Source organism: Ochotona curzoniae, unplaced genomic scaffold (assembly GCF_017591425.1).
Source record: "Ochotona curzoniae isolate NIBS_2020 unplaced genomic scaffold, NIBS_Ocur_1.0 contig_3255, whole genome shotgun sequence".
NCBI lineage: Eukaryota > Metazoa > Chordata > Mammalia > Lagomorpha > Ochotonidae > Ochotona > Ochotona curzoniae.
Window position 1 is genome coordinate 4,452,082 of NW_024465777.1, and position 13,885 is coordinate 4,465,966.

Below are 13,885 nucleotides of genomic sequence, written 5' to 3' on the forward strand. Positions count from 1 at the left end.
GGAGTCGAGGCTGGCTGAGCCCTGAACTGGGGGAGGAACCTGATCATGAGGCCCTTGATCGTCAGATGACAGCAGTAGGCTTCTTCCCGGGGCAGAGGGAAGCGTGCAGAGGCAGGGAGCATGTGATCCTGGTCACAGCTGTCCCTCTGGCTGTCGTGCGGGAGGCGGATGCCCAGGGATACACCTGGGCTGCAGCTGGAGGTGGAGGTGGCAGTTCTGTGGTCAGCACAGTTCCATGTGGCAGGACCAGCACACAGGTGGATGGATGGGCATGGATGGGCAGACCTAGACAGCTACTGAGATAGGCCTGGGTGCCCCAGAGTCCCTGCTTCCTGGGCTCAAGAGCCTGGCCTCAGGCTCACATCCACCCTCCTGCCCCTACAGATTCCCCAGGCATTCCCCCGAGCGCTGGGGCTCACCAGCTGTTCCGTGGCTTCAGCTTCGTGGCCACTGGCCTGATGGAAGATGACAGCAAGTCCCGGACTACGCAGGCACCACTGCACTCAGTAGTACAGGTGAGCGGGCGGGTGCTACTGCCCCAGGTCCTGCCCTATCCAGAAACCAGAGCAGCCCAGCTGGGTTCGTGGGCTCCGGGGCTGCCCAGGCCTGACTTACACCCCAGTGCCAGTGTGGAAGCCATGAGGTCTCCACACCTCTTGCTTTCCTTATTTGACACATGGGGACCAGAATGCCTGCCTTACAAGGAGGCCCTGATGATTGGATAACAAAGAGGAATTGAATGCCCTGGCACAGAGCCAGGGTCTGGGCACATGCCACAGGTACCCAGGGGGAAGGGGGCAGGGGTGGGAGTAGAAGTGGGTTCCTTAGTGGTGAGGAACAGGTGGTCAGACTATTGTGTGTCCTCATACTGGTGCCTATTTTGACACTCGCCCTGCTCCATGGCAAATTGAGGGTGCAGAGGTGGGGGTGTGGACCTGGAGGCTGGAGCTTATGGGCGAGGGGCTGTGGGGCGATCTTGACCTTCCCCATGCCTCTGCTGCCTCGGCTTGGACAGGCAGTGACGGATCCTACCTCTGTGGCATCATGGTGAGGGCTGCATGAATTCATGCGTGAAGTGACAGTGACAAAGGAATGTATTATCCACACAGGGATGCCTTTGTTTTTGTGTACTTCACAGCATTTAATTGTTTTTATTTATTTGTTGTTATTTTAGTTGAAAGTCAGACAGACAGACTGAGGTCTTCCTGTACTCCCCGAATGCCCGCCACAGCCAGGCTAGGCCAGGCTGAACTTCACCTGGTCTCCCATGTCAGTGGCAGGGAGTCAAGTCCCTGAGCCATCTCCTGCTGCCTCCCAGGGTGCACAGCAGCAGGAGGCTGGATCAGAAACAGAGCAACCAACCAAGACTCACACCAAGCTCTCTCTTGTGAGATGCGGGTGTCCCAAGTGGCAGCAAACGCCTACCAAGGACAAATGTCACACCTGAGCGGATGTGAGGACAAACCATGAGCCAGGGCTGTTCTGGGCTGTGGGACACCTGCTGAGGCCCCTGTAGTGCTGGACACTGCATGTGTCTCAGAGCCTCGGGTACCCAGAGAGGGGAGACCACAGTGGGTGGCAGAGCTGGGGGCCCACTCGGGCTCCTCTGTCCCTCTCAGGCCTGCCCAGGCTTCTCAGAAACACAGCCCTCTCAGTATGTGTCTTGTAATCCCTGCCTTGACTCCTCTCTGCCCTCTGACAGCACACTGTAGCCCAGGCAGACTAGGGGCCGACAGGTGGGCTCATTGTATAGGGTAGAAAGCTGAGCCCACAGCAGGGCAGGTTCGTGTCTAAGGTTGCGCGGCCAACACCATCCTAGCGCTCCTGGCTCTTCCTCGGGGCCGTCTCTACTGGCCCGAGACCCCAGATACTGGGATGAGCCCTGTCAGGCTAGAGCCTGGGCTCACCTCTCCTTCGGTCTCTTGCAGCAACTCCATGGGAAGAACCTCGTTTTTAGCGATGGGTATGTGGTGAAGGAGACAATTGGTGTGGGCTCCTACTCCGTGTGCAAGCGCTGTGTCCACAAGGCCACCAACATGGAATATGCCGTCAAGGTAAGCCCGCAGCCAACAGTGCTGCTGGGCCGGGGTGGAGGCTGTTGCGTTCTGACCCTCGGGGCGCTGGGGAGCAGTGTGTGGCTGAGGCCTCCTGCAGGCCTAGCAAGGTAGGACCCACGGAATCCATCCCTCTTGCCACTCACATGCCCCTCTTGCTTCAGGTCATTGACAAGAGTAAGCGGGACCCCTCAGAAGAGATTGAGATCCTTCTGCGGTATGGGCAGCACCCCAACATCATCACCTTGAAAGATGTGAGTAGCTCCAGGCTGGAAGTGTGCTGGGGTGCTGGCCTCCCCAGAAATGTCTCTAGACTGCCAGGCCTTTGACCTCTGACCTGCCCCTCGGTGTTCCTGGGGTGAGGGGAGGTCTTGTCCCTCAGTCAGGCCACACCCCCAAGGATGGGAGCACAGACTCAGATATCCTTGGGGAGCTGTCCTGGCCACTGGGACCTGTGCCTGCATCCTCCTGTCCTGTGAGCACGGGAGCCCAGACAGGTGAGGGAGCTGCATCCACACCTTGGCTCGTGGCCGGGAGATCTGGTGTCCGAGGGGCCTGACGGCAAGGTGTCCACAGGTGTATGATGACGGCAAACACGTGTACCTGGTGACAGAACTGATGCGGGGTGGGGAACTGCTGGACAAGATCCTGCGGCAGAAGTTCTTCTCGGAGCGGGAGGCCAGCTGCGTCCTGCACACCATCAGCAAGACTGTGGAGTACCTACACTCGCAGGGGGTGAGTGCACGTTAGGGGTGCCAGGCTCACAACGCTGGCAGGCCAATGAGCCATGGGCAGGCGCTGGAGTGACCATCTTGGATGCGTTGGAAAGGAAGTGGCAGAGATGGGAAGTGACCCGTTAACGTCTCTGACCGCAGTTATGGTACCAGCCCAGGTTGCTACATCTCTGACTCTCTCTTTTTAAAGGAGATTTTATTTATTTATGTTTTGAAGATTTATTGATTTTTATCTGAAAGGCAGATTTTACAGAGAGAAGGAGAGGCAGAGAGAGAGACAGATCTTCCATTTATTGATTCACTCTCCAAATGACTACAACAGCCAGAGCTGGGCCAGTCTGGAGCCAGGAGCTTCTTCCATATCCCCCATGTGGGTCGCAGAAGCCCAAGGACTTGGGCCATTTTTTGCTTCTTTTCTCAGGCATGTTAACAGGGAGCCATATTGAAAGTGAAACAGCCAGGCCTGTAACTGATTCCCAAATGGGACGCCAGTGTCACAGGGCGCAGCTTAACTTGCTGTTCCACAACACTGGTCCCTTAAGTCTTTCTTTTAATTGAAGCAAAATTTGCATACAGCAGTTCTTAAGTGCACATTTTGATGCGTTCTGCAAACTGTCTGTGCCTATGTTACGTCCATAGGCTTTCCTGTGCTAGGCTGCCGACTTGTTGAGGAGCCCAGTGGACCTGAAGGGTGTCCTGCCTTCTGGAATGATCTGTTTGCTTTCTGTGGCATTGTGCGTGTCATTCCTCCCTTGGCTGTATTTCCTATAAACTGCAACCTGTTCTGAAGCCAGTCTTTGTTAGATTTATTTTCCTCTTGGGAGGGAGGGTGGGAATGAGAGTCATGAAGCCAGAGCCCCTGTTCCTGGACGGAGATGTGGGGCTCCCGAGGCAGCGTATTTAACACACGTGGTGTCACCTTTTACTCCATTAGTCATCACCGCACTTCCGGGATCTCTGCCTGGATCCGTTATTGCATCAGGGCTTGTGAGAAAGAACTTCACCTTGTAATCAGAGCTTCGGTTTGGGTACCAGTGGTCATGTGTGAAGTGGCTTTGGCTTTGGAAATAGCCAGCACAGACTCATACTTAGGCTTGTCAGGTCAGACAGTGAGTGTGTTTCCTTTTCCTGCTTTATTCCCAAGTGAATGCAAACTAAAGTCACTCCAAGAAGGTTTAGAAAACAGCTGAACCAGAGTTACCAGCGCATCACCTGAGGCTCCAAGCAAGGAAGAACCTTCTAGGGCAATGAGCTGCCTTCACAGGAAGTGCGCCCATCCAGTTAGAACACGGGCACCCATTTGTTAGGGTTGTTGGAGAAAACGGTCTCCTTCCCAAAGCTGGGGAGCTATACCTGCAGTGTTCCCAGCTCCTTCCAGAGATCAGGGACTACTTGTGAGGAAATGGGAGCACGTTGTTTTTTTAAAGAAAAGCAGAGTCAGGGGCTGATCTTGTGGAGATGCGGGTTAAGCTGCCACCTGCACAGCTGGCATGACATATGAGTACTGATTCAAGTCCCAGCTGCTCTACTTCCAATCCAGCTCTCTGCTAATGTGCCTGGGAAAGCTGCAGAGGATGGCCCAGGTGTTTGGGCCATAAGGGAGACCTGGAAGAAGCTCCTAGCTCCAAACTTTGAATAGGCCTTTTCAGTCTTTTGAGGAGTGAACCAGTGGATGGAAAATCAAAATCTGTCTTCTCTCTCTGTGTAATCATCTTTCAAAAAAAAAAAAAAAAAAAAGCAGTAGAGTGACAGAGACAGAGGGAACACAAAGAGATTTTTTTGTCCACTGGTTCACCTTCTGAAATGGTTGCAACAGCCAAAGCTGGGCCAGGCCAAAGCCAGCAGCAGGGGCCCATATACTTGGTCCATGTTCCGCTGCTTTCCCAAGTTTATTAGCAGGGACCAGTTTGGAAGTGGAACAGTCAGGACACAAAGCAATGCTCTGATATGGGGCGCTGGTATCACAAGCTTACTGTGCTGTACCAGCAGCCCTACTTTTTATTTATTTGAAAAGTAGAGTGACAGTGGGACAGGTTTTCCATCCAGGTCTGACATGGGGGTGGCAGGAGTCCAAGCACTTGACCCTCCCAGGGTGCTCATTAATAGGGAGCTGGATTGCAAGCAGAGCTGGGACCCTGAGATGGGAAGCAGGTGCTCCCAGCAGCATCTGCACTTGCTGTGCCACACGTACCCCGGAGAAGTAACTTTGTGTGGAGATGTTTGGAGAGAATTCTCTGGGTTGATTTGGTACCTACCGAGACCGTAGGTATAAGCCAGGGATACTGGGAACAGGTCCTCTGGGACCCCTATTGTTCTCTTGTTCTTTTAGTTGCTATTTTATTTTGAGTGTCAGAGAGAGAAAGAGAGAGGGAGGGAGAATTCCCATCATCTGGTTCAGTCCCTAAATGGTAGCAACAGCCTGTGCTGGGCTGGAGCTGAAGCCAGAACTCAGTCCAGGTCCCCCGTGTGGACAGCAGGAACCCAGCCATTTGAACCATCATCCACTGCCTACCATCATCAGCATTAGCAAGAAGTTCCAGTCAGAAGCTGGAGGGAGGAATTTTAAATCCAGGGCATCCCTGGATTACCGCCATTCCAACCACTAGGCCAAATGCTTGCTGTCTCTTATTACTTTAATGTTACATTTTGATTGAAGTGTCACAGGTAAGCATGACATGTACAAGTCATAATGGTCAAGCCAGTAAGTTTTCAGAAGTACCCGTGAAATCAGCTTCTAGATCAACAACCTGTCTCCAGTGCCCTCAAGACCCTCCTAAGCCAGTAATGGGCAAGTTTTGCCCATTTCTGAGTTTTATATCAGCATTCTCTCTTGTTTCTAGGCTTGTGCTGCTCAGTGTTGTCCTTGAGCTCCATTCAGCGTGGTTGCGTGGTTGCTGTTCAGGCGTGGTCTTTGTAAGATCTGCCACAGGCACAGACCACAGTGTGTGTGACTGTTGAGTCTACTCTCTGTAGACATTGGGTTGTTACCAATGTTTTACTGTTAGAAATTGTGGCACTCTAGTTTTTGTGTTTTGGTGACAATAAGTTCATTTCCCTGCTGGTTGCACGTTGGGCAGTGGAATGGCCGGGTTGCCATCTATGCAGACATTCACTTTTACTTGATTTTCCAGGTTTTTTCCAAAGCTGTTCTGCCATGAAGTCTAGTAGCCCAAGCGTAGGGGAGTTCAGTGCTGGTCAGCACTTTATGGTTTATGGGTTTGTAAGGATGGCATGGAGAGCATGGAAAGGATCTTATTGTTTTTGTTCGTTTTAACTTGAGAGACTGAAAAAGACCAACAGAGAGTTCCCATCTGCTGGTCCATAACCCAGATGCCTACAGCAGCCAGCGTAGGACCAAGCCAAAGCCTTATGTTAGGAACCCAAACCCAGTCCTTGGACCGTCATCACTGCCTCTAGGGTCTGCATTAGCAGGAAGCTAGGGTCAGGACGTGGAGCAAGGAATCGAACCCAGGCCCTCCGATGTGTGACACTGACATCCCAACCACTGATCTAAACGCCTGCTCCCTCATTGTGTTTCTCATTTGCATCTCCCTGATGACTAATGTTTATTGCCATTTGGACAGCCTCTGCTATGAAACGCCCGTTCAGAGCTCTTGTCCATTGTTCTCTTTACAAATTGGGTTGTCTGCCCCTTTTCGTCTTCTCTGGCAGGAGCTGTTTATCACAGGGGCCTTTCCAGGTGCCAGCCTCGCTCTCAGCTGGCAGGAGGGGCTTGAATCAAGGCTCAGTGGAGAGGCAGCCCCAGGCTCCATCTTCGCTCTGGAACCACTTGATTCACACAGAACAACCTTACCTTTTTTGGTCTGATCACAGGGCCCTAAGCACACACCCTCGGTGGCGGCGGCGGCTGCTGCTGGCATCTCTGTCTGTTACGCTGCTCACTCACTTAACTGATCTAGCAAACCCATGAAGAAGGTCCCATCAGCTCCATGCATTAATGAGGGAAGTGAGGTGCTGGAAGCTTCAGGAACTTACCCCTCCAGCGTCCACACCCTGAACTTGGACTCTCACCTTTCTTTTTCTTCTTAGCCTCTAGTTTTAAGCGCTTCTGTCAAAGCAGTCACTGCATCTCAACATCCAGCTGTTGCTGGGCTTTGGCTCCAGTGGTTGGCTATTTCCTACGTCCCGTGGGAACGGCTCCCCTTCTTCCCTACAAACTTGGCACTGGAGTGCTATTGTCAGCCCGATTTTACAGATGGTAGGGCTGAGGCCACACCGCTGTGGAAGGCAGAAGTCAGGAGTCCCACTCAGACCTGCCTGCCTGTTACCCCTGGAGGGCAGCTTCTTGACACCGAGGCTGCGTTTGGCCTGGGCTGGTTTTTGTTTCTGTTTGAGGCTTGGTCTGCCCAGGTCTGGTGATTTGGCTGTTTTGGACAAACTGGGCCAGGTGGCTGCCAGCTGGAGCCCAGGTACAGCTGTTCCTGCTGAGCCTGGCTTTGCACCTTACTTGTCTTGTCACACCTGCTGTAACCTGCAGGGCTGGGGGCGCTGAGAAGGTAGTCTGCACCCCCTGACACACACACCCAAGTAGGGTCTCAGTATCACCTGCAGGGCCTTTCTGAGCTGTGTCTCTCCCCGCCCCTGCCCTTCCTGTTCTAGTGCTGCTGGCACGGGTGAGGTACAGCTTCCTGCAGGAACTGCTCTGGGTTGTAGTAGGGCAGGTTAAGACCACAAGGTGTAGACTGGCAGGACTGTGGAATAACCATCTGGGTGCCCTGGGAGCCAGCCAGCCATCCAATCAGAGCCTCAAATTCCTCTTCTGTCAAGTGGGGCCAAGGCTCCCTGCCCACTTACCAAAGTGCAGTGGGCAGCCCAGTTGAGATGCAGTGAGGTCACAACTGGGTGGACTATGAAAACCAGGACTCAACCACCTGTGCAGGGGAGTGGGTGTCTTCACCCAAGCTTAGCGTCCTCCCACGCCCTGTCTTTTTTTCCCAAGATTTATTTTATTTTATTTATTTGAAATTTACAGCTATATATAAAGAGACAGGCCTTGCATCTGGTGGTTCACTCCCAAAATAGCCACAAGGGCAAGGTCTGGGGTAGGCTAAGTCCAGAAGCTTCTTCCAGGTCTTACACATGGGTTCAGGGGCCCGAGGACTTGAGCCATCCTCTGCTGCTTTCCCAGATACATTAGCAAAGAACTGGATTGGAAGTGGAGCAGCTGGGACACAAATCAGTGCCCAAATGGGATGCCGGCATTGCTGGCAGCAGCTTTACTGACTATACCACAGCTCTAGCCCTAAGCTGAGTGTCCCTGAGGGCTGGGAAGCATGGCCAGGCCACTGCAGGGAGAAGAGTCTCATTTTCCTGGGGCCTGGGTTGGGCTCTGGGTTCCTTAGGAAGGAGAGAGACCAGGGACTTCTCCAGGGCTGGGCACAGTTCTCGGTGGGTCCCCGGGTCATCCTTTTTCCACCTTGCTTCCTGCTGCGGGTTCAGGCTCCCCACTTCACCAGCACCACCTGCTGGAGGGCTTGGGCTTGGCTGGGAAGGGCTGCCTCAAGAGGCAGATCAAGCTGCGAGGCCTGTGTCTCCACCACGTGCTTTGCTCACGCCTTCACACACATCCCTTAGCCACACCCTGGGCTAGGTCACATGCAGACTGGATGCAGACTGGCAGGCTGAAGGCCGCTGTGGTTAGGGGGCTAACAATGCAGCAGCCTGCATTTGGCACCTCGTAAGGATGTGGGGGGCGATGGGCTGGAACAGGAGGCTGAGCCACCCCCACGGAGCTGGGATGCAGGCTTTACCGTATAGGGAGGCGGCCCTTGACAGTCTTTGACAAGACCTGGGGGAAGGGTGTTCTGTTAGCTCTGCTCAGGGAGAGGAACGGGAGGGCGAGAGCATGAAGAGTTTAGGATGTGCTAAGTTTGAGATTCAGGAACATCCACTGGCTGCCCTGAGCTAGGGGACCGGATGTGTGAGCCTCAACTCTGGGAAATTCCAGGCTCAGCTCAGCATTCTGAGAGTTGTTGGTGTCATTGAGGCGGTGATTGCTGGACTAACTGCCAGTGGATCCACATGGGGAAAAGGTGAGAAAAGTGGAAAGTGGAGTGGGACCCAGTGTGATAGCCTAGTACCGAAAGTCCTCGCCGTACACACCTAGGATCCCATGTGGGTTACGATTCATGTCCCGCCTGCTCCTCTTCCCTTCCAGTTCCCTGCTTGTGGCCTGGGAAAGCAGTAGAGAACACCCAAAAGCCTTGGGACCCTGCACCCATGTGGGAGACCTGGAAGAAGCTTCTGGCTCCTAGGTTCGAATTGGCTCAGCTCTGGCCATTACATGTTTATTTTGGCCACTTGGGGAGTGAACCAGCAGATGGAAGATCTTTCACTCTGTCTTTCCTTCTTTCTGTGATTCTGACTTTCCAATAAAAGTAAATAAATCTTAAGAAAAAGAAAAGTGGGGTGGCTCAACCCCTCAGGAAGGAGGTGGGGGCTGAAAAAGTCATTTGCCGTGGCCCCGGTGGTAGCGTGCACTCATTTGTCCAGCAGAGAGTTACTGAGCATCTGTGCCCGGAAGCATCATAAGAGGGCAGGGGTGGGGGTAGCCTTTGCCTTGGGAAGGGAAGCCTTGGGAAAGTCTCCTGGGATGACAGCTCTGGTTTTCTGTTGACCCTGACCGGCGAGGCCAATGCAGGAGGCCCAGTAAGGGGCTGAGAGAAGGTTTATGTGAGAGGCAGAGATCAGAGAGACCCCTGTGCTCTACTGGTTCATTCCCCAAATGCTGATGACAGCCAGGACTCGGCTCCCAGCCGGAAACTGGGAGCTCAATCCAGCTGTCCCGCATAGGTGGTGGGAACCCAGTTCCTAAAGCAGTCACTGCCCACCAGGGTCTGCATTAGCAGGAGGCTGGAGCTTGGAGCCAGGGCTGGGTGCTGCATGCAAGTGCTCAGTGTAAAATGTGGGCTTCCTCGGCAGCGTCTTACCTGGCTCTCAGCACACAGTTTAGCCATCAAGGCCACAGAGATTCCAGGGATACAGATGGAGGACTGTGAGCACGGGGAACTTGAGCATGAACCCCGAGATGTAGTCCCTGAGCAACCGGGAGGATGGAGCCACTGCCTGGGTCAGACTGGGATGCCGAGATTTTAGGGGGGCTAAGTCTGTGCTGCCTTGTGCACCCATCCGTGTGGGTTCCATTGGGTGGTGACAGCAGCAGATGTAAGGCTGCTTGGCCCCATCTTGGCCTCTTGCTGCGGGTCTGTCTTTGAGCTTCCTCCTTCCCAACAGCCTAGAGCACACGTGGCCTCGCTGTGCTGCGAGCTGACCCCAGGCCCTCGCTCCTAGGTGGTGCACAGGGACCTCAAGCCCAGCAACATCCTATACGTGGATGAGTCAGGCAACCCCGAGTGCCTGCGCATCTGTGATTTCGGCTTTGCCAAGCAGCTGCGGGCTGAGAATGGGCTTCTCATGACACCCTGCTACACAGCCAACTTTGTGGCGCCTGAGGTGAGTGGTGTGGCCTGCTTGGCTGCGAAAGCCAGGGGTCCAAGGCCGCTTCGCATCCCCTGCCCCGTGCAAATGTGAACTTGACCCAGGTGCACAGGGAAGATACAGCCCCTACCTGAGGTCCATGTCCAGCTGCTTTGGAGGAGAATACAGCCCTTTGATGCCACTGCTAAGCCGGGTTCCCTTCCCCTGCTTCCCCTGCCAGGTGCTGAAGCGCCAGGGCTACGATGAAGGCTGCGACATCTGGAGCTTGGGCATCTTGTTGTACACCATGCTGGCAGGGTGAGGCCACCTTGCCCGTAGCCCCAGCCCCTCCTGGAGGGTCTGCAGATGGAGACATAGCCGTACCTGCCGGATCATCCACCAAGGGTGCCCAAGCAGAAGGGGCAGACAGCCCCTGTGGCTTCTTTTCCAGGTACACTCCTTTTGCCAATGGACCCAGTGACACTCCAGAGGAGATCCTGAGCCGCATTGGCAGTGGCAAGTTCACGCTCAGCGGGGGTAATTGGAACACTGTGTCTGATACCGCCAAGGTAAAGCGCCACCTGCAGGAGGCAGATGGGATTGGTCCCAGGGTTTCCCCATGTAGAATGTTCCACAGGTCATTTGCTGTACCAGGGAAATTCAGCAAGTTCATGGGAAAATGCAATGAAAACATGTTTATTTTGGGTAAAAGATCCAAACTCCATGCACAGTTTTTTCCTAACACGTGCTTCCCACAGGCTTTTTGAAAGCTCCTCCTGTTCACACAGCTGGGTGGCTTGATAGCCGACCTGAGCCCTGTGGGAGACAGTGAACCACGCAATCCTGGCCACGGCCCTGTGCAGACTTTGTGTGGTGGGAGATGCCAGGCTGCTCCTGGCCAGGGGGCCTGGGGTCAGAGAGACAGCACAGAGCCACTGCCAGGCAGGGGGCTGTTCGGCAAGTGGGACCTAACAGCCCTGCTGCCCTCACGCCATGCTCTGTGCCCCTAGGACCTAGTGTCCAAGATGCTGCATGTGGACCCCCACCAGCGCCTCACAGCCAAGCAGGTGCTGCAGCACCCATGGATCACACAGAAAGACAAGCTCCCCCAAAGCCAGCTGTCCCACCAGGACCTGCAGCTTGTGAAGGTATAGCCCCACTTCCAGACTGGAGGGCAAGGTGGGGTGGGGAGGTGCCAGGTGTGCGGTGGTACCACAGAGAGAAGATAGCCCTGTGCTCCAGGTGGGAGGGCTGGCATACAGCCATGTCGTTGCACCCACTGGCTCCATCCTCTGCGGAATACAGCCACTGACCTGGTAAGTCTCCAGTCTGATGGCGGAGGCAGGACCAGCAGCCATCAAGTGTTAGCACGCTTGGCTCGACAGTCGGCTGGGCAAGCTGTGGAACAGCAGGAGAGAGGGTCCCGTCCTGGCCCTCGGCTGCACTTCGCCTCACTCCCCGCCAGACCCCCCAGCCCCGTGAGCTCACTTCCCGCCTCTCCCCTCCTAGGCAGCCATGGCAGCCACATACTCCGCACTCAACAGCTCCAAGCCCACCCCACAGCTGAAGCCCATCGAGTCCTCCATCCTGGCCCAGCGGCGGGTGAGGAAGCTGCCGTCCACCACCCTGTGAGGACCCAGCGCGTCCAGGCCACAGGCTGGTGCTAGCTCCAAGGAAGTGGCTTCCTTGCCTGAGGAAGCAGGTCCGAGTGTATGGGCCAGAGCAACGGGGAGCCCCCGAGAGGCCCAGAAGCAGCCAGTTCAGGCCACCCCAGTGAGGGTGGGAGAAGTGCCTTCTCGTTCCCGGGACGGACTCGGGCCCGGCGCTGCTGGCTGCACCAGATTCCCCGCACAGACTCTGAGCTTCCTGGAAGGAAGCAGCGGCGCTAGCCACCATGGGTTTCTGCGAGACCCATTTGCCTTTCTGGCAGCAGCAGCAGTAGCCAGCACAGCCCTGTGAGGGGCACTGAGTCACGCTGGGGCACTCTGTGGCTAGGACTCCTTAGAGCCACTTTGGGGGGACCCCCACAGTTGGCCATCAGAAGCCATCTGCACACAGAAACGCTGACCGCTCAATAGAGCCCACTGTGGCCCCAGGTAGCCCCTGGTCCATTCTGTTCTCCTGGGGGAGCCCTAGTAGGGAGGGCCCCCTCCGCCTGGCTGGCTCCCACCCACGGGCACCAGCATCCACCAGGCAGCCCGTGAAGTGGGGCAGCTCTGGAGAGAGGACACGGACAGCACTGCAGGGCAGACGTCTGTCATGCTCACCATGGGACAGAGTTCACAGGAGGCCGGGGACAGGCCACCAGCGCCAGGGGCTTCTCTCATTTCTTCCTCAGCTGGTAACTCAGGGTTCATCTGTCCATGGCCTTTCTAATAAACTTAACGATCGAATCGAAGCAGCTGTCTTCCTCCCCTTGTCATTGCTGGATTTGCCCTGTCTTTGCTGTGGCATGCCAGAAACTTGGGCAGTGACAGGATATGGGCCAGAGGCAGTTGGCCCAGCCACTTTCATTGGTGGGGATGCGAGGGGCCCGGCCCACATGTACCTGCCAGAGGGGTCCTCTGTGGTGATACTAGGACTTGGTTTCCATGCCCACCTCTCTTGAGTGTTTTGAGCCTGCCAGCTCTTCCTTTCCGGATGTTCATAGAGTGTATATCCGGGTGTGAGCCGTGGTCACCTGCCGTATCAGTGACCACACTGGTGACCACGTGTCCAGCTCCGTGCCTGCAGTTGATGTGTGTGGATCTCATTTCCTCTTCTTTCAGCTTTTCTTTACTTTCACTTTTATTTTGAAGGCAGAGAGAGCACGTGATTATCCATCTGCTGACTCACTCCTCATATCCCATACTAGCCAGAACTGGATCAGACTAAAACCAGGGGCCTGGGGCTCCATCCGCATCTCCCACGTGGGTGGCAGGGACCCAAGCACTTGAGCCAGGACATGCATCAGCAGGAATCCAACCAGGAGCAAAATGGGACTCGAACCTGGCACTCCCGTGGTGGCAGCGGGCATTGCACATGGCATCTCCACTGGTCCTGTCTCAGCCAGTGCTGACAGCCCTGTGAGGCAACTGCTCCCATGCTGTGTTCCCCGTCTTACAGACAGACAGGCAGGCTCAGAAAAAAAGATGTTTTCCTCTTCCGGTGTTTTCTGGTCCCTACCCAGCCTTGCCCCAGTCCTGGAGAGCCAGGCAAGGAGCAAGATCAGTGTTGTCATGGGTCCTACTTCCTAGAAGGGGAAATGGAAAATGAACACAGCAAGGCCAGCTCCTGGTGAGACATGCCGAGTTCATGAGACTGTGTGAATAGCGAAGGCTGTCCATGCAGGTGGCCCAGAAGCTGAGCTCTCTGGCCGTGGATCCAAGTCTTGGCCGCTCCACTTCTGATCCAGCTTCCCATAATGGCCTGGGAAAGATGCAGAGGATAGCACAAAGTATTTAGGCACCTGCACAAATATGGAAGAGCCAGAAGAAGCCCCTGGCTCCTGGTTCGGCCTGGCCCCTCCTGGCTACTGCAGCCATCTGGGAAGTGAACCAGCAGATGAAACCTCCCATCCAGCTCTCTGCTTGTGGCCCGGGAAAGCAGTCGAGTGCGGTCCAAAGCCTTGGGACCCTGCACCCGTGTGGGAGACCTGGAAGAGGTTCCAGGCTCCTGGTT

General features: G+C 55.1%; 1 protein-coding gene across 4 annotated transcripts in view; it reads left to right on the forward strand.

Annotated features, from left to right (window-relative positions):
- The window catches only part of RPS6KA1 (ribosomal protein S6 kinase A1), a 37,932-nt gene extending 25,309 nt beyond the window's left edge, over positions 1–12,623 (forward strand). For all 4 annotated transcript variants that reach the window (XM_040979630.1, XM_040979631.1, XM_040979632.1 and 1 more), the window contains 9 exons: positions 385–515; positions 1,929–2,054; positions 2,219–2,308; positions 2,631–2,789; positions 10,100–10,261; positions 10,467–10,543; positions 10,677–10,794; positions 11,236–11,373; positions 11,735–12,623. In XM_040979630.1, the coding sequence (XP_040835564.1) occupies positions 385–515; positions 1,929–2,054; positions 2,219–2,308; positions 2,631–2,789; positions 10,100–10,261; positions 10,467–10,543; positions 10,677–10,794; positions 11,236–11,373; positions 11,735–11,857 (1,124 nt within the window). In that variant the 3' untranslated portion in view covers positions 11,858–12,623. The remainder of the gene's footprint in view (positions 1–384; positions 516–1,928; positions 2,055–2,218; positions 2,309–2,630; positions 2,790–10,099; positions 10,262–10,466; positions 10,544–10,676; positions 10,795–11,235; positions 11,374–11,734) is intronic.
- The last annotated feature ends 1,262 nt before the right edge of the window (positions 12,624–13,885 follow it).